The sequence below is a fragment of the Macaca thibetana genome, chromosome 13, assembly GCF_024542745.1.
Source record: "Macaca thibetana thibetana isolate TM-01 chromosome 13, ASM2454274v1, whole genome shotgun sequence".
Taxonomy (NCBI): Eukaryota; Metazoa; Chordata; class Mammalia; order Primates; family Cercopithecidae; genus Macaca; species Macaca thibetana.
This window is the reverse complement of record NC_065590.1, coordinates 33,911,387-33,928,907: the sequence shown is the minus strand read 5'-3', so window position 1 is coordinate 33,928,907 and position 17,521 is coordinate 33,911,387. Positions and strand designations below refer to the sequence as shown.

Genomic DNA, 17,521 nt, shown 5'->3' with positions numbered 1-17,521 from the left:
CCCAAAGTGCTGGGATTACAGGCGTGAGCCACCACGCCCGGACTCCCTCCCCTTATTTAGTAGGACACCAGACCCTGCAGTCAATTCCTGTCCCTTTCCCTTCCCAATAAAGACCCTACAATAGGCTCCAGGTCACCTCAAAGTGTCCCCACACACCAGTTCTCATCCCACCTCCAATTCTCTCCCACCATGGCACCCTACATGAAGCAACCTCTAACCCCTAATGCCGCCCCTACCCAGGTGCTGTCTCTCACAAACCAGATCAACCTTCAGTCCATTCCTAATAGGAACAGCTGCCTAACCTCTTATAATCCACACAGCCTGGACCATTTCCCCATTAAAGACATACATAAGGGAGGCTCACAATGCTGTCCTGGCAAAATTTCACCTCTGAGAATGTAGTCTAAGGAAACAATCCAAGATGTTCAAAGATCTGGTCAGGTGTACATACCAAGGATATTCACTGCTGCATTATTTACAAAGGTGGATGGTTAAATAAATGCTGGTCCATTCATATGACTGAATACTATGCAGCCTTTAAAACTATGTTTTCAAACATTCATGACATGGAATAATGCTTAAAATTTTATGAAATGCATATAAGCAGTGTGATTCCAACTCAATAAACAAGGGGCTAAACAGAGCTAGACAGATACTAAGTGAAAAGCAAAAAGACCAAATGACATCCAGATCCTGGTCCACTAACAGGGACCAGGGTTCCTTAGGAAAGGAGCAGATTCAAAGGCTGGGGTAGGGAGGGTACAAGATGAAACTGGTACATTTTGTTGCACCAGAAAGTAATGAAGTCTTATCCCTAAAAAATGACGGGGACATGTTAAAAGGATCAATGAAGGGCAGGTGGTACATTGTGTTCTTCCATATGTGATACCGGGGAAGTCCACAGCATCACTCACATAATATTCCACAGGGACTAAATAAATCTAATCACGAGAAAACAAAACAAACCCACACTGACGGACATTCCATAAATTAATCGTTTTTTTTCATCAAATATGTCAATGTCGTAAAGACAAAGAAAGAGTGGGAATGAGACTGTTCCACATTAAAGAAGCTAAAGAAACAACTAGATGCACTGTGTAACTCGGGATTGGATCCTGGCGTAGGGGGGGAATGCTCTAGAGCATTATTGAGACAAGTGACAAAAGTGGAATATGGACCATAGATTAATAAAAGTGTTGTATCCATGTTAAATCTCCTGACTATAATTACCACACTGTGGTTACATAAGAGAATGTCCTTGGTTTTTTTTGTTGTTTTTTTTTTTTTTCGAGACAGAGTCTTGCTCTGTCTCCCAGGCTGGAGTGCAGTGGTGCAGTCTCAGCTCACTGCAACCTCTGCCTCCTGAGTTAGCAATTCTCCTGCCTCAGCCTCCCGAGTAGCTGTGACTACAGGCCCGTGACACTATGCCTGGCTAATTTTTTTTGTATTTTTAGTAGAGATGCGGTTTCACCGTGTTAGCCAGGATGGTCTCCATCTCCTGACCTCATGATCTGCCCACCTCGGCCTCCCAAAGTGCTGGGATTACAGGCGTGAGCCTCCACGCCCAGCCGAGAATGTCCTTGTTCTTAAAAGACATACGCTGGGCCGGGCGCAGTGGCTCACCCTGTAATCCCAGCACTTTGGGAGACCAAGGCAGGCGGATCACCTGAGGTCAGGGGCTCAAGACCAGCCTGGCCAATGTGGTGAAACCCCGCCTCTACTAAAAATATAAAAATTAGCTGGGTGTGGTAGTGCAATCCCAGCTACTTGGGAGGCTGAGGCAGGAGTATTGCTTGAACTCGGGAGGTGGAGGTTGCAGTGAGCCAAGATTGCACCACTGCACTCCAGCCTGGGTTACAGAGCAAGACCCTGTCTCAAAAAAAAAAAAAAAAGACATATGCTCTGATGTATTAGGAGATGAATGAATACAATCTATTCGTAAATAGTTGAAGAAAAATAATGTGTAAAAATACAGGGCAGCCATAAAATCTGGAAATGTATACTATAATTGAATGTAGATTGAAGATGTCCTGATGATATCATGTATATCTGCTATCTTTCCAGACTTTATGATTACTTGTAGACAAAGAGAATAAAGGAAATGTGATGTTAAAAATTGGTAGATCTACGCAAATAGGGAAGTTTTCCTTATTCTTCTTGCAACCTTTCTGTAAGACTAAAAGTGTTTCAAAATAAAAAGGTAAAAATTATATTTTCAAAAAAGCTAGATGAAAATACACTAAAATGCTAATAGAGATTGCCTCCGGGTAATAGGCTTATGTATGATTTATATTTCCAGATCTTTAAATTGCTTTTGAAATAAAAAAAATCAGTATTATGCATAATATGCAGAAATGATATTACATTTAAAAATACATATTTAGAGTAAAATGCAAGCCAGTCACAGTGGCTTGCTCCTATAATCCCACCTACTTGTGAGGTTGAAGTGATAGGATCACTTGAGCCCCGGAGTTTAAGATCAGTCTGGGCAACACAGTGAAACCCCACCTCTAAAAAAAATTTTAAAAATTAGCCAGGCATGGTGGTATCCACCTGTAGTCCCAGCTACTTAGGAGACTGAGGTAGGAGGACCACCTCAGACCAGGAGTTTGATGTTGCAGTGAGCTGTGATCATGCCACTGCACTCCAGGCTGGGGGACAGAGCAAGAGCCTGTCTCCAAAAATAAAGTAAAATATGAACTGATATTTTAAGTATTATATTTGATTATGAGCTCCTGAAGGACATGGGCTATTGAATGTTCCTTCCTTATCCTCCCTGGTTCGAAGTCTCCTTACATCTCTGGAAGGAAGGGTCTCCTGCCACAGGAATCCTTGAGTGGGCTGATGAGTGGCCAATAGCCTCAAGGCTTCTGGGTGGGGTAGAGCTGGGCTGGGCTTTGAAGGGAGGGCAAGATTAGGAAAGGATAACAGTATGGCAGCTAGTGGTTCAAAGGAGGGAAGAGGATGAGCGGGGGCAGAGGAGAGAACCTGGAAGTAGAATGGCCTGAGTGAAGCAACTTCTTGAAGATAGTCCAGCAGAAACTTCAGCCTCTGATTTGTCCTGTGGATCTTGCACTGTCTTCATCCTGTCCCAGTCCTGCCAGCTTTCTTGTGTCACTTTCCACCACAGCTACTGGGGGAGACTCCCAGATAACACATTTGCTACACAGACACCTACAAACGCCTAATGAGCTAGGCTCAGGGTGAGAGGTGACAATGTGCTCGCAGCCCTCACTCTCAGCACCTCCTCAGCCTCGGCACCCACTCTGGCAGCACTTGAGGAGTCCTTCAATGCGCCACTGCGTGGGAGCCCCTCTCTGGGCTGGCTGAGGCCGGAGCCGCCTCCCTCTGCTTGCTGGGAGGTGTGGAGGGAGAGGCAAGGGCGGGAACCGGGACTGTGCTCGCGGGCCAGCGTGAGTTCCAGCAGGCGCGGGCGCAGTGGGCCACGCACACGGAGCGGCCAGCCCGCACCACTGGCCCAGGGCAGTGAGGGGCTTAGCACCTGGGCCAGCAGCTGCAGAGGTTGTGCCAGGTCCCCCAGCAGTGCTGGCCCACCAGCGCCGCACTCAAATTCTCGCCTGGCCTTAGCTGCCTCCTCGCCATGCAGGGCTCAGGACCTGCAGCCCGCCATGTCTGAGCTCCTCCCCCTGCCGTTGGCTCCCAGGTGGCTGGAGCCTCCCCGACGTGGGCTGCCCCCTGCTCCCTGGCGCCTGGTCCCCTGGACAGCCCAAGGGCTGAGGAGTGCAGGTGCCGCTCGGGACTGGTGGGCAGCTCCACCTGCAGCTCTAGTGCAGGATCCACTGGGTGAAGCCAGCTGGGCTCCTAAACTGGATGGGGACTTGGAGAACTTTTATATCTAGCCAGAGGATCATATGTGTACCAATCAGCACTCTGTATCTAGCTGACCTAGTGGGGACTTGGAGAACTTTTCCCTCTAGCACTCTATGTCTAGCTCAAGGATTGTAAACGCACCAATCAGCACTCTGTGTCTAGCTCAGGGTTTGTTAATACACCAATCAGTACTCTGTGTGTAGCTCAAGGTTTGTAAATACACCAATTCGTACTCTGTATCTAGCTAACTCTGTATCTAGCTAACCAGCACTCTGTGACTGTAACTCAAGGATTGTAAATGCACCAATCAGCACTCTGTCAAAACGGACCAATCAGCTCTCTGTAAAATGGACCAATCATCAGGATGTGGGTGGGGCCAGATAAGCAAATAAAAGCAGGCTGCCCCAGCCAGCAGTGGCAACCCGCTAGGGTCCCCTTCAACACTGTGGAAGCTTTGTTTTTCACCCTTTGCAGTAAATCTTGCTGCTGCTCACTTTGGGTCTGCTCTGCCTTTATGAGCTGTATCACTCACCACGAAGGTCTGCAGCTTCACTCCTGACAGGGAAACCACCCAGCAGAAGGAAGAAGCTCCAGACACATCTGAAAGTCTGAAGGAACAAACTCCGGACACACCATCTTTAAGAACTGTAACACTCACCGCGAGAGTCTGCAGCTTCATTCTTGAAGTCAGTGAGACCAAGAACCCACCAATTCCGGACACAAAGGGACACCAAATGAACAAGCCCTCAAAGAGCTCAGAGTCCATCAAGCTAGACTAATAACTATAAACAAATAACTACAAAACACCGATCAGAGTTTAAATGAAGCATCGCAAAGTACACTGGGGACACAGAGTTCTTCCTATGTCTTCCTAGTTTAAGTCAAGGAGGTGTCCCAGAGGAGCTGGGACCAGGGGGTGGATAAGTTTACCTAGCAGAGGAGGGTATATGCAAGAAGATGAAAGCATGAAACTTAGGATCAGAAGCTGCACCGGACTCCTGTGGTCTCTTCATTCATTCACCATTCAACCCACCATCAAGGATCTACTGTGTGCCCAGCACTGTGCTAGGTCCTGGAAGTAGCAAGGCTGACCAACTGTGGGGAAATAAGGAAGAGCAGCCACAGATGATGCCTCGCTTTCTAGTGAGACATGAATGTTAACCAGAATGGGGACAGCAAGAAGCATACTGATTAAATGGGAAGAAGATAAAAACTCTGTATTGGTCATATCACTCTGCGATATTTAAAGGGCTTTCCAGATGTAATTTTTCAGCAAACATTTGGACTGAGATTCAAGAAAGAGATTCTGAGTTGGAAATGTCAGGTACAGATTGGCCTAAGACCCCCACCCCACCCACTATAGAGACAAACCTATAGTCTAAATCAGATTTACTGACTTACTCAACAAAGAGGGGCACAAAGCAGAGAATTATGGGGTGCCTTGCCAAAGAAAAATATTTAGTATATAATTTAAGGAAGATAGAGTAAAATTTAAATGAAGCAGTGCTTCAATACGCTCCACGCAAAGCAAGACCATATGGAAAGGAGTCAACGTAAGTCTGGACCAACCACTCAGGGTCTTGTTTCCTTAAAAACTGTAAAGTTAAGATTAATGAGAAATGTTGTGACCAGAAACCCCTTATTTGCAGCTATGGGTTCATTCTCTGAGGCAAAGTGACTTAGACCTGCCTATCAAGAGGTAGATGGTTCATTCCTAATGATATGATTTAAATAGCAAAGTTCTTGGCAGTCTAGGACCTTATAGAGTGAGACATGAGTATGAAAGAGGTGGTTACTAGAAGAAAGTTGTTCAATACTTTGTAGCTCCTGTGGGTCCTTGTGAGAAACATTGTTTCTTTGCAGCTGGATCTGTGTCTGTTCCTTCCTGCCTGATGAATGAATGGCAAGGAAGATTTTTACTTTCACAATCTCAGTTCCTTTTTATTTTCTCAATAGTATAAAATGTATAGCTTCCCTCCCAAATTCGGCTCCCATCTTTTACCCCCTCCCTCCCAAATTCAGCTCCCATCTTTACCCAATCACACAATCCATGGATGTTTTTCCTCCCCTTTTTCTTCACCGGAAGAATGAGTCAGTCAAGTGATTCCTTCTCTTTCCCTTCACAAGAAAGGTGAGTCAGCTAATTCTCAGCAGGAGCCCCAGGCCTGCAGCAGCTGCTGCCTTCCCACTTCCACCAGCCAGCTCTCTCCCATCTGCAGGCCCCCCAGTGAGAGCAGGCCTTGGGAGCAGCAGCTGAGGGCAAAGATCCCTGAAGAAGCTAACAACGCCCCCCAAATACACACACCAGACCTCCAAATTACTGCTCTTCGGGATTAGGAATAATATACTCACTGAATCTACAGCCCAAAGCAGAAAGGCTGGGCCAGCCCAGTAGTCCTGAATCAGCTGCACCCTGAACCACCTGGGTACTTAAAAAACCAGGCCATATACCCAGGGATTCTGATTCTATTGCTCTGGGGGTGGCCTCCAGCTATCAGTGTCTATTTTAAAACCTGCCCAGTGTGACTCTTGGAAATGATGACCCCTCTCCACTGCACAAACCAGCCCAGGAGCAGCATTAGAAAAAAACTCACTGTGTCGCCTATAGGAAGTAAATGATTAAAATACATAACCACCTGCAAGGTACTGTGATTTTAGAACTTTATTTCAAGCAAACTATGAGACATTTCCCCTCGCCTCCCAACTCTTCAGCCCACACAAACTTCCCAACCTTGAAGTGAAGAAAGCATTTTTCTGCCCAGCAAGCTCTCCATAACCCAGAGGGAGCCCTGTGCAGCCAGCCTGCTCTGCCCTACTAGGCCTTTGTCCCCAGCACACTCATACCTCCAGTCATCTCAACAGATAAGTGAGACTTCCAAAAGAGCAAGGAATTTTTGTTTTATTTTTGAGACAGTGTCTCACTTTGTCACCCAGGCTGGAGTGCAGCGGCACGATCACAGCTCACTACAACCCCCACTTCCTGGACTCAGGTGATTCTCCCACCTCACCCTCTGGAGTAGCTGGGACTACAGGCATGTGTCACCACACCTGGCCAATTTTTATATTTTTTGTAGAGACAGAGTTTTGCCATGTTGCCTGGGCTGGTCTCAAACTTCTGGGATCAAGCGATCTGTCCACCTCAGCCTCTCAAAGTGCTGGAATTACAAGCATGAGCCACCACACCTCACCAGAAGTTGTTAAAAAAAACTTCTTTCCTTCTTTTTTGAGACAGGGTCTCACTTTGTTGTCCAGCTGGAGTGCAATTGTGTGATCATAGCTCACTGCAGCCTCGGACTTCTGGGCTCATGGGATCCTACTGTCCCGGCCTTTCAAGTATCTGGGACTACAGGTCCATACCACCATGCCCAGCTAGTTTTTCAATTTTCTGTAGACATGGGGTCTCACTATGTTGTCCAGGCTGGTCTCAAGCTCCTGGCCTCAAGCAATCCTCCTGCCATGGCCTCTTGAAATGGTGGAATTACAGGCATGAGCCACTGTACCTGGACAACATTTTTTTTTTTTTTTTTTGAGACAGCTTCGTTCTTGTTGCCCAGGTTGGAGTGCAATGGCGCAATCTCGGCTCACTGCAACCTCTGCCTCCCAGGTTCAAGCGATTCTCCTGCTTCAGCCTCCTGAGTAGCTAGGATTACAGGCGCCTGCCACCGCGCCCAGCTAATTTTTTGTATTTTTAGTAGAGACCGGGTTTCACCATGTTGGCCAGGCTGGTCTCGAACTCCTGGCATCAAGTGATTTGCCCGCCTTAGCCTCCCAAAGTGCTGGGATTACAAGCATGAGCCATCGTGCCTGGCCCTGGACAACAATTTATTTACAGATGGACTGAAACACAAATGGGAGAAAGTATGTGCGTTTGTTTCCTGTCCTGGGGCCCCAACATGGCAAACATGGTATGTGAGCCAGAAGGGAAAACAGTGAGTTCAGGAAAGGAAATGAGCAGAAAAGGAAGAGGAAAGGAAGCAAAGCAGGTCTCAAAGGTTCCCTGGGTGCTGCGCTGTCATCTCCTCCCTTTTATTAGGCAGTTGGGGTAGTGGTTAAATGCAGACTTTAAGTTTACAGGAGAAACAGGCGACAAAGGAACATGCTAACCACTACCAGAGAGATGCCATCAGCTACATTGAGAAGGAGGGGAATTCTACAGGGACGAACAACTGTTTCTTCAACAAAGAGGAAGGGAAAAGAGGAAGAGAGAACTAACAGATTAAAAGATACAAAAGAGGCCAGGTGCAGTAGCTCACGCCTGCAACCCCAGCACTTTGGGAAGCCGAGGCGGGTGGATCACCTGAAGTCAGAAGTTTGAGACCAGCCTGGCCAACATGGCAAAATCCCATCTCTACTAAAAATACACAAATTAGACAGGCGTGGTGGCGTGTGCCCGTAATCCCAGGTACTTAGGAGGCTGAGGTAGGAGGATCACTTGAACCCGGGAGGCAGAGGTTGCAGTGAGCTGACATCATGCCACTGCACTCCATCCTGGGTGACAGAGAGAGATTCTGTCTCCAAAATAAATAAATAAAAGATACAAAAGAGATACCCAAAGGTAATAATATGTGGAACTTACGGGATCCTGATTCAAACAAACCAACTACAAATAAATTATGTCATGATCAGGGAAATATAAATAGTGACTGGTTACTTGATGATATTAAGAATTAATGGACCAGACATGGTGGCTCATGCCTGTAAATCCCAGCACTTTGGGAGGGTGAAGCAGAAGAATCATTAGAGGCCAGGAGTTTGATACCAGCCTGGCAAAACAGCAAGACACCTGTCTCTACAAAAAAAAAAAAAGAAAGAAAACAAAATATATATATACACACATATACATACACACACACACACACATATATATATGTGGCCATGCATGGTGGCACACCCCTGTAGTTCCAGCTACTCTGGAGGTTGAGGCCTGAGGATTGCTTGAGCCCAGGATCTCAAGGCTGCATTGAGCCATTAATTACTGTTCCACTGTACTCCAGTGTGGGTGATAGACAGAAACCCTGTCTCTAAAAAAAAGAAAAAAGAAATAATGATTTTAGGTGTGTTAAGGGCATGGTTATGTTAAACAAATAAAAAAAACCATTAATATCGTGTGATAAAGAGAGCACTTCACCTCTGTGATATTCTTACCTCCAAACCCGTAACTCCGGTCTACCCAAAAGAAAGACATTAGGTAAACCCAAGTTGACGGACACTCTATAAAATATCTTCCAAAATTGTCAAGGTCATCAAAAACAAGCAAAGTCTGAGAAACTGTCCCAGGTACTATGACTGCCACAGACCAGAGGAGGCTAAAGAGACATAATGACTAAAGGTAACATGTTCCTGGATGGGATCCTGGGACAGAAAGGAGACATTAGTGTAAAAAAATAGTAAAGTTAAGTCTGGAGTGTAGTTAATGATAACGTACCAATGTTAGTTTCTTAGTTTTGAAAAATATAAAGTGGCAATGCAAGACGATAATAGAGGACAATGGGTGAGGGCTAGGCAGGAATTGTCTTTTGACTTCTCTAAGTGTGAAATTATTCCAAAACAAAGAAGTTTATTTGAAAAAAACCTAACCAAAGAGTCCTTATTTTTTAGAGACACCTACTAGTAGGTTCAATGAAATGATGGGATATTTGGGCTTTGCTTCAGAATAATTCATTGGTTGGGTTGTGGGGATGGGTGTATAGATGAAACAAGGCTGGCTTTAAGTGGGCAACTGTTGAAGCTGGATGATGGGTGCATAGGGGTTCACCGACAACTGTCTCCAGATTAGTATGTTTGTAAACTTCCATAATAAAGTTGACAACAAACAAATAAACAAACAAACATGAACTCTGGAGCCAGACTTTCTGGGAAGTTACTTAATCTGTTTGTGTGCTGCAGTTTTCTTACCCATAAATTGGAGATCATTGCACCTGCCTCACAGTGTTGTTGTGAAAATTCAGTAAGTCAATACACAAAAAGGCTGGAATGATGCCTGGCTATTGTCACCATCTTACAGAGAGAAAGATGGTCACAGACCACCAACACCCATCACCCTTTCTTCACACTCTGACCCTCCACAGCCTCCACCCTCTTTCTCCCCCTGTTCTCTTGCACAGGGAGACCCCTGAGGGAATAAAGAGGAGTTCTAGAGTGACTCCAAGGAATAAGGAAAGACCTTGTTGGGGAATAAGAGTCATGTCCCTGGCATGGGTGCTGGGAATGAATCCTGGATTATCAACTACTTTGAAGCAGGCTTCTGTCAGGCCAGCACAAGGTACTATAAGCATATATTACACAATTATTACATGCCAGAGCAGGACACAGAGATGTGGGCTGGGCCCTAAAGGAGCTCATCAACCCAGTATATACATGGCCAATCTTTGTGTCTTTAGACTCACCTCCTTAAAGACACCCCAACTCTGGAATATCTCAGCACTGATTAATCTTACACTGTCAAACATGCCCCCACTTGGTTGCAATTTTATAAGATCCCTAAGGGACAATTTGGAGAAAAGTTGGTCCACCTTTCCAATCACAACCTTACAAGTCAATTTAATTCAAGTCCACAAAGCCCTACTGAATTGTCTCCAGGATATTCATGTATACAACAAACCTTCATTAAGTACCTCTTAACTACCAGGCACTGTGATGAGCCTTGGAGAGTCAACAGGGAGTGAAGGCAGGCACAGCCTCCACTTCCACAAAGTCCATAGTTGAAAGGGAAACACAGATGGCAAAGAAATACTCATCACAAATCAATGTATACACTGAGATAGGTGTTTGCAGTAAGGAAACAGTCAAAAATTCAACCTGGGAGTGACAGGAGGCTTCTCCAAGAAAGTGATGCTTCATGGATACACCAGGGATGAGGAAGAGTGGGAACAAGAGTTGCGGGCAGAGGAAGAGGTGATGTTCCAAGCAGATGGCCCAGTGGTGGGAGGGAACATGGTGGGTTCAGAGGCTGAAAAGCAGCCAGTGTGATGTGAAGGAGGGTGCGAGGTGTGGGTGGTTGGGTGGTGGGATTCAAGGAAGAAGTAGTCAGTGGGGTGGGCCATGTATACTTTGGGGGCCCCTTCAGAAGTTAGGTCTTTATCTCAGAAGCAGGGGAAGCCATTGGAGGGTATTTAAATGTGCAAGGGTGTGGGGAGTCCCTTGATCAGATCTGTATCGTGGGGACTCTGCCTTGCAGAAGGAGGAAGGACTGGAAGAGGGACAGAGTGGAAGCAGGGAGACATGTTGTGACGCTACTGCAGTGACCCAGGAAGTAGACGATGGGGGCTTGGTTTAGGATTCTGGCAGTAGAGATGGGTGGACTTGAGAGCTGTGTAAGAGGTAAGATCACTGGGCCTCTGGTTGCACTTAAAGGGTGAGGGAGAAGAAGGAAAGAACAGGCAGCTCCCAGGCTTCTGGCTGCACTGATTGGGTGACAAGTTGGGCTGCTTGCAGAGCCAGGGAGCCATGCGGCAGGAGCAGGTGTGGACTAGAGAGAAGATCCTTAACATGGATGAATCAGATGCAACATGCTTTATGCAGGTCACTATGCTGGGGAGGGGAGCTTCAAAAGTGGATACAACAAACACTAAATTTTACTGCCTGCAGGAGCAGTGCCAGGAAGAAGTACCATAATGGCTGCAGGAATAGGGTAGCCTCAAATGTTTATCTATTGCTCTAGAGCAGTGCTCACAGTAAAGGGCTCAGTCATATAAGCTACTAAGACATATTTGATAAACGTCCGTTGGGTAACTGAATGTCCCAAGTGCCACATACAGATAACAGACACCAAGGAAAAAAAAAACACACAAATCTTTTACTCGGCACATTACTATATGCCTAACTTGTCTCTATCAGGGCAAGACAGAGACAGAGAAGGCCAAGTTCAGCCCCTTCTCGCAAAAGGACTGCAGGGGATTTGAGGAAACCAAGTCATCATACAGCAAACATTTAGAAGACCACAGGGCACTGTATGGAGAGCTATGAGGATTCGACTCAGGTGGCCAAAGAGGTGTGCGGGAGGGAGTCTGCAATCTCATGGGACCAGAGGGAAAAAGGGACCAGAGACATAGGGAGCAAGTGTTTGCCTGAGAGGCAGGCCCGACTGAGCCTGTAAGGATGAGCAGAATGGGGGTGGGAGCGGTGATAGGCAATGTAATAAGGTCACTCAAGTCCAAGCAGGGACACCCCGACAATCTCACCCTAGATGGCCTCCTACACTGGAAGGAAGATGTCAGTCTCACCTCGGATACCTACATACTGAGATGGCCTACTTTTAAAAGGAATTAAAGTCCTGTTAAGAAACACTGGGGACATTTTTTTCAGACGGCTCAGGAGCCAAGTTCCCTAATTATCAGCAAAGCTCGGGGTCCCCCTTTGCTGGAACCAATCCCCCTTCCACCACCACAACAAAAAAAATTAAAAAAAAAAAAAAAAAAAAAAAGCCACCGCACCGACCTTTGTACAATTTCCTTTCTTCCTGCAAAGTTCTTTTCTGGCCGCCTCGGCTGCCGCCCACCCCCGGCAAGCCCCGGTTCACTTCAGCGGTCTCTCTGCCCGTTTCCCAATAAATTCCGTCTCCTCGGTGCAGGAGGCACGGGAGCCCGAGGGTCTGCGGCGCGGGAGCGGCCCCTCCCCGGCTCCGGTCTCCGGGCCCAGCCAGGCGCCCGGGCTCCGCGTTGCACCCCCGCCTCCGCAGTCCAGGGCCGAGTCGGCGACGCCCCAGCGGGGGTCCCGGAGGGAAAGGACCCCTGTCGCCGTGCCCCGAAGAGCCCGAGCGGGTGTGCCCAGAGCCAGTGCCCGGCGACGCAGGGGCCCAGGCGCGGGAGACCCTCCGCAGAGGAAGCAGCGAGGGAGAGGCTGGGGGGGTTCCCGGGCGACAGCCCCTCGGAGGGACGACGGCCCCAGGGGATGACACAGCGTTTCCCTCACACGCCCTGGCTACATCCCCGCAGGGCATCGGCCGGCTTGCTGCGCCAGCGAATCCTCAACCCAAGAAGGGGAGCAGGGACAGGGGACGCCAGACCGCCGCTCGCCTCGGCACTCGCCCCCCCAACCTGCCGCGCGCGCCGGGCCCGGCTTGGGGGCCAGGGCTGGGGAGTGACCGCTGGGCGCGACGCTGCCCGGCGGTTCCGCCAGCAGCTCGAAAGGAACGTCAGTCCCCACCAGGGGAAAAAGTTAGAAGGCATCCCGGCCACGCCAACTTCCCATCCAGGGCCGGACTAGAACTTTGCGCCCGGGGCGGGCGGCTGCACAACCCGGAGCGACCCTGAGCAGCCGCTCGAAGCCGGGCGCTCGGGACCTTGACCGCAGCCAGCGGTGGCCAATCACAGGGCGCCGCGGGCGGGAAAGGCTAGAGGGCGCGGACAGCCGGGGAGTGACGGCGCCAAGGACCAATGGGAAGCCACGGTGAGAGTCCGTGCCCGCCCCGCTGACCAATGGGAAAAGGGTGGCTGTGGCCGAAGTCCCCCCTAGGCTAGCTGCAGGCTCCGCTGGCCGCCGGTGGGAGACCCTCGGGCGGAAGGGGACTTTGGAGGGGAGTTTGCTGGTCGTCTCTCTGCCACCCGCCGGCCCGCAGACCACAGCCCGGTCCTCACCTGCTGGAAGCGGGGTTTGCCCAGTTGGAAAGGAGGTGCATCGCTCGAGGCGTTAGCGGCACTAGCCGCCGCCGCCGATGCTGTAGTCGCTGTATCCGCCATGGCCACTGACGCCCGCAATCTCCGGCCCTTTTAAAATGTCCCTCCTCGGCCCCCGCCACAGCTGCCTCTCCCGATTGGCCCTAAGCAACCGCAGCGAGCGGGAGGCGCAAGGGGTTGTGGGGAGTGTAGTTTTTCGCGTCCCGACGCTTGCAACCCTAGACTGCAGAGAGTTGCGGCCGTCCGGGGAGGTCTAGGTGCCCGCTGTCCGCGTTGCAAGGCGCAAGGTCGGCAGCCCAGGAAGGGTGTTCCTGTACGACGACCACGGGCCACCCCTCGCTGCTTACTTGCCCCCAGAAGTTAGAGTGGCTGCCGTGGGCGTCGCTCCTGGGGCCAGGCAGCCCAGAAGGGTCCCATTCAAGTGGGCCCGACTTGGGACCAGATGGGCAAAGACTCCAGGCGGAGTAGGGTTAACCTCGGAAGGCTTTCTGCAAGGAGTTGCACTGCGGAACCTTCTCGTCGTTTCCTCCGTCGCCACCCTGCCCACTCGTCCTGTGCTCTCCCGCTGTCCTGACACTCAGTTCCTGGAGCATGCTGGGGCCTGCCCACCCCGCGACCCCTGAACATTCTGTACCGAGAAGACTAAATCTTCGCCTGATGCTGGCTCTCTTTCTGGCTTTAGCCTAAACATTGCATTTCCCAGTCCATCACTCTGCTTCCACAAAATCCCATGGAGGCTCCGTGGCACCCAGCACTTCTCTTTTGCACTCACAATTACTTACTGTTCTGGATAGTCTTTCTTACTGTAAGGTTCACAGGGCAGGGGCTATGACTTTTTGATTCACTTCAGTTTTCTGAGCCGGACGTAAGAGGGCTTACAGTAGAGACTCAAGTAAGTGTTGGCTGTGAGTTCATCAGTGGGGGATTAAGAGCCCTGACAGCCTTCACCTTGTCTGGCCAACCAAGGAAGATCCCTCCTGGGCCTAATTCCCGGGCAGGAGAAGAACCTGGGACTAGGGCGGGTGGGGAGGGCGTTAGGTAAGGGGGAGTATTACAGATTGTGGAGTAAGCACCAGCATGGATAATGAACACACACAGTTGTAGAATGGATTAGCTGGAGATTCCCAGCTGAATTACCTGGTCAGTGAGCCTGACTTGGGGAGTGGAGAAGCTGCCTCTTTTGCCCAAGATGACAGTAGAAATATTTGGTCTTCTAGGGAACCCCACTTGGGGTCTCATTAGTCTCATGGTGGACTGCAGGGTTGGCTCATGTCTGCCAGTGTTTCTGGACACTACACGGGCTGTGGCAGTCAAAGTTTTTCATCCCCTAGTAGTTGAACCACAAGAAATACTTTTCATAAAGCTGGAGGGAGATTTTAGCTAGCCATGAAGAACAATTTGTATCTTGGATTTGTATCTTATCTTCCCCTGCTAGACCATGCAATTTGAGAATAGGAATCTATTTCTTACCCTCTGTATTACCAATAAATGGGCCCATCTTAGGTGCACAATAAATGTGGGTATCCTGGGAGTCAGAAAATACTAAGTTCAGGCTACTGGGCAACACTGTGTTACTGCCCTGATGTCAGGGCAGGGACAGGGCCATCCAAGAATCCCATCACCCTGATTTAAGGTGCCTTCTCCCAGGAACACAACAGAGCCACCTGCAGTACATGAATGTTTTATTCTTCATAAAGTGCTTAAAACATGAAGAACAAGCTCTTTATAAAGAGCCTTACAACTAGGAAGACAAACAGCAAAGCAGAACCATTCCTGCTCCCTGCCCAACCCACCTGCAACTCTCCTCCAAGTGTGGCTAGGAGAAGAAACATCAACAAGGACCCTGGGCTTCAATTCAACAACTCCTCTGAAGCCATCCATGCCCTGGGCATTAGGGAGGCCCACAATCAAAGGTCAGGGCCTGGGCTGGGACTGAATAAAGCCCAGAGGAATCCCCAGTAGGGGGGGTGACTCCCTGCTCTCAGAAAAGGTACTTACTTCTCTAATACCCAATGACCCCCAAAAGCATGACTGAAACCCTGGGGACCAGTGGACACTTTTCTCAGCTTTGATGAGTGGAGTTTAAGGTAGATAACGTTACAGGCGCTTTCCTCCATGTGTAGCGCTTCTCTGCTCCATCCTGGCGGCAGACAGACATCACCCAGAGGGCACGTGTCTGCCTGAGGCCTTCCAAAAGCAAGCCCACAGGCCCTCTCCTGAAGAAGTGGTGGTCCCAGAGGAGCTCTTGCCTCCTTACTAAGCCATAAGTATCCTCCTTCAGCACCTCGTCACCCCCCATTTTTGCTAATTCAGGGTGCCCCAAGCTGCCAAAGTTCCCTGCAGATGCCTTGGGGAATCCTACCACGTTTTCTGCGAGCAAACCAGGGGCTGGGCCAAATGACAGACACTTCATTTCAAAGTGCACTGCAGGCAAGCCCCTGGGGCAGAAGGGACAGGCTGAGACAGCAGCTTAGTGGATGGATGGGAGGGCAACAAAGGCTTTTTCCTAAGTATAAGTGTCTCCCACAGGCATAGTGGGACCTCCCACTTCCAGGCAAGCTGACTGGTCTAGCATGGCTAAGTCCTGAGGCCAAACAGAATGAGAGTGAGCAGGGCAGCCCCAGGCCTGCCTGCCTGCCCGCCTGCCCAGCAGTGTTTATCCTGGGATCCTCCTATTGGGGTTGAAGGAGGAGAAGACAGCAGGAAGTTTGAGGGAGCAGCAACTTGGCCAGATCAAGAGATTAACTCCAGGGGAGGGGAAGAGCACACAGTAGGGCTGCCCATTCCCATTCCCAGGGCCCTGAGAGAGCCATCCCTATGTACTCAACAGGTGGGAGGGGGACGCCACACAGCGGGAGAGGTCGACATCCAGGGGCTCTTGACCCCGCACACAAAAGGCACATTTTAATTGGTTTCCAAAAGTTCAAACCCTGCAGTAACACAGAGTTTTGGCATCTGGACAGGCAACAAGAATAGACATGGAGGCTTGATCCCCAAAACATAAGCAGCCCCAAGGCCCAGCCTGGAGGGGTCTACACATTGGAGGTGGTCAAGAGCTCGAAAAGCAAAAAGGCATTCTCCCCGCACCCGCCCCTGCACCCCACACTTTCCCATGTGACACTTGAGGAAAGGTCAGAGGAGGCAGGGAGCAGCCTGAAGCACACACATCATCCACCTCTGTCCACACAGCACTCGCCCCACAAACAGCGCCAGACTGAAACAGACTCAGGACATGGCAGAGACTGACCCAGACCACACAGGCTCCTTGCTCTCAGGAGAATGGGTGTGAGGCTGAAGAGCAGGCACCCTGGTTGCCCATAACTCACAGATAAACAGGCAGCGTGGTCGCTGTCCCAGGAATACTAGAAGCCCCTCCAGGGATTGGAGGGAAGTGAAGGGGATGGGGCTTTGGCTGTGGGAAGAAATGGCTGACCATCCTTGGGGGGTAATAAAGTATGTGCTAGCAACCAGTCTTGTCCCAGATTACCGCATCAAGCTACAGCTCACCCCTGCTCTGTCTTGGGGGAAGAGTTCCAATTCCCTGGGGCCCCCAAAGCTGAGGGGTATGAAAACAGGCAGGTGGGAAAGACCCAGGGCTCCCAAAGATACACAAATTGTGCACAGAACCTGATGCCTCCAAAGGGAATCCAGAGGGCCCCCCTTCCAGCAGCCCCAGTCAAGGCAGGAGGGAGAGGAACAAGGAGTGACAAGGCAAGACAGACGATGCCCCACTGCAGATGAGAGAGTTCAGCAGGAGGGAGGGCGGGCAGCAGCAGGTCCATGCCAACCCTCCTGGGGGTGGGGTGAGGAAGGCTATTTGGGGGGGCCCGGGGGGATCTGCAGCAGTGTGGGTGAGGTCTCCATGATCCGCACCAGCAGCCGGTCGATGTAGCTCTCCAGCTCCTGCACATGCTCGTCCCGCTGGCTCAGCTCCCGCTCCCGCTGCAGGAGCAGGCTGATGAGCTCATCGTGGGTCAGGTGGTAGTACTTGGCTGACTGGTCCAGCACAGCTGAGTCCTGAGGCCGGACCGAAGACAGTGAGCAGGGGAGCCCTAGGCCGGGGTGCCCGCCTGCCT

At 50.0% G+C, this 17,521-nt stretch overlaps 2 protein-coding genes across 4 annotated transcripts in view; both read right to left on the bottom strand.

Moving 5' to 3' along the window:
- SFXN5 (sideroflexin 5) overlaps nucleotides 1-17,521 on the bottom strand; it is a 616,301-nt gene that overhangs the window by 116,656 nt on the left and 482,124 nt on the right. The window contains exon 2 of the mRNA XM_050754501.1: nucleotides 13,407-13,531. Within this exon, the coding sequence (XP_050610458.1) occupies nucleotides 13,407-13,508 (102 nt within the window). The 5' untranslated portion in view covers nucleotides 13,509-13,531. The remainder of the gene's footprint in view (nucleotides 1-13,406; nucleotides 13,532-17,521) is intronic.
- The window catches only part of RAB11FIP5 (RAB11 family interacting protein 5), a 38,957-nt gene continuing 36,546 nt past the window's right edge, over nucleotides 15,111-17,521 (bottom strand). For all 3 annotated transcript variants that reach the window (XM_050754371.1, XM_050754369.1, XM_050754370.1), the window contains one exon: nucleotides 15,111-17,462. In XM_050754371.1, the coding sequence (XP_050610328.1) occupies nucleotides 17,259-17,462 (204 nt within the window). In that variant the 3' untranslated portion in view covers nucleotides 15,111-17,258. The remainder of the gene's footprint in view (nucleotides 17,463-17,521) is intronic.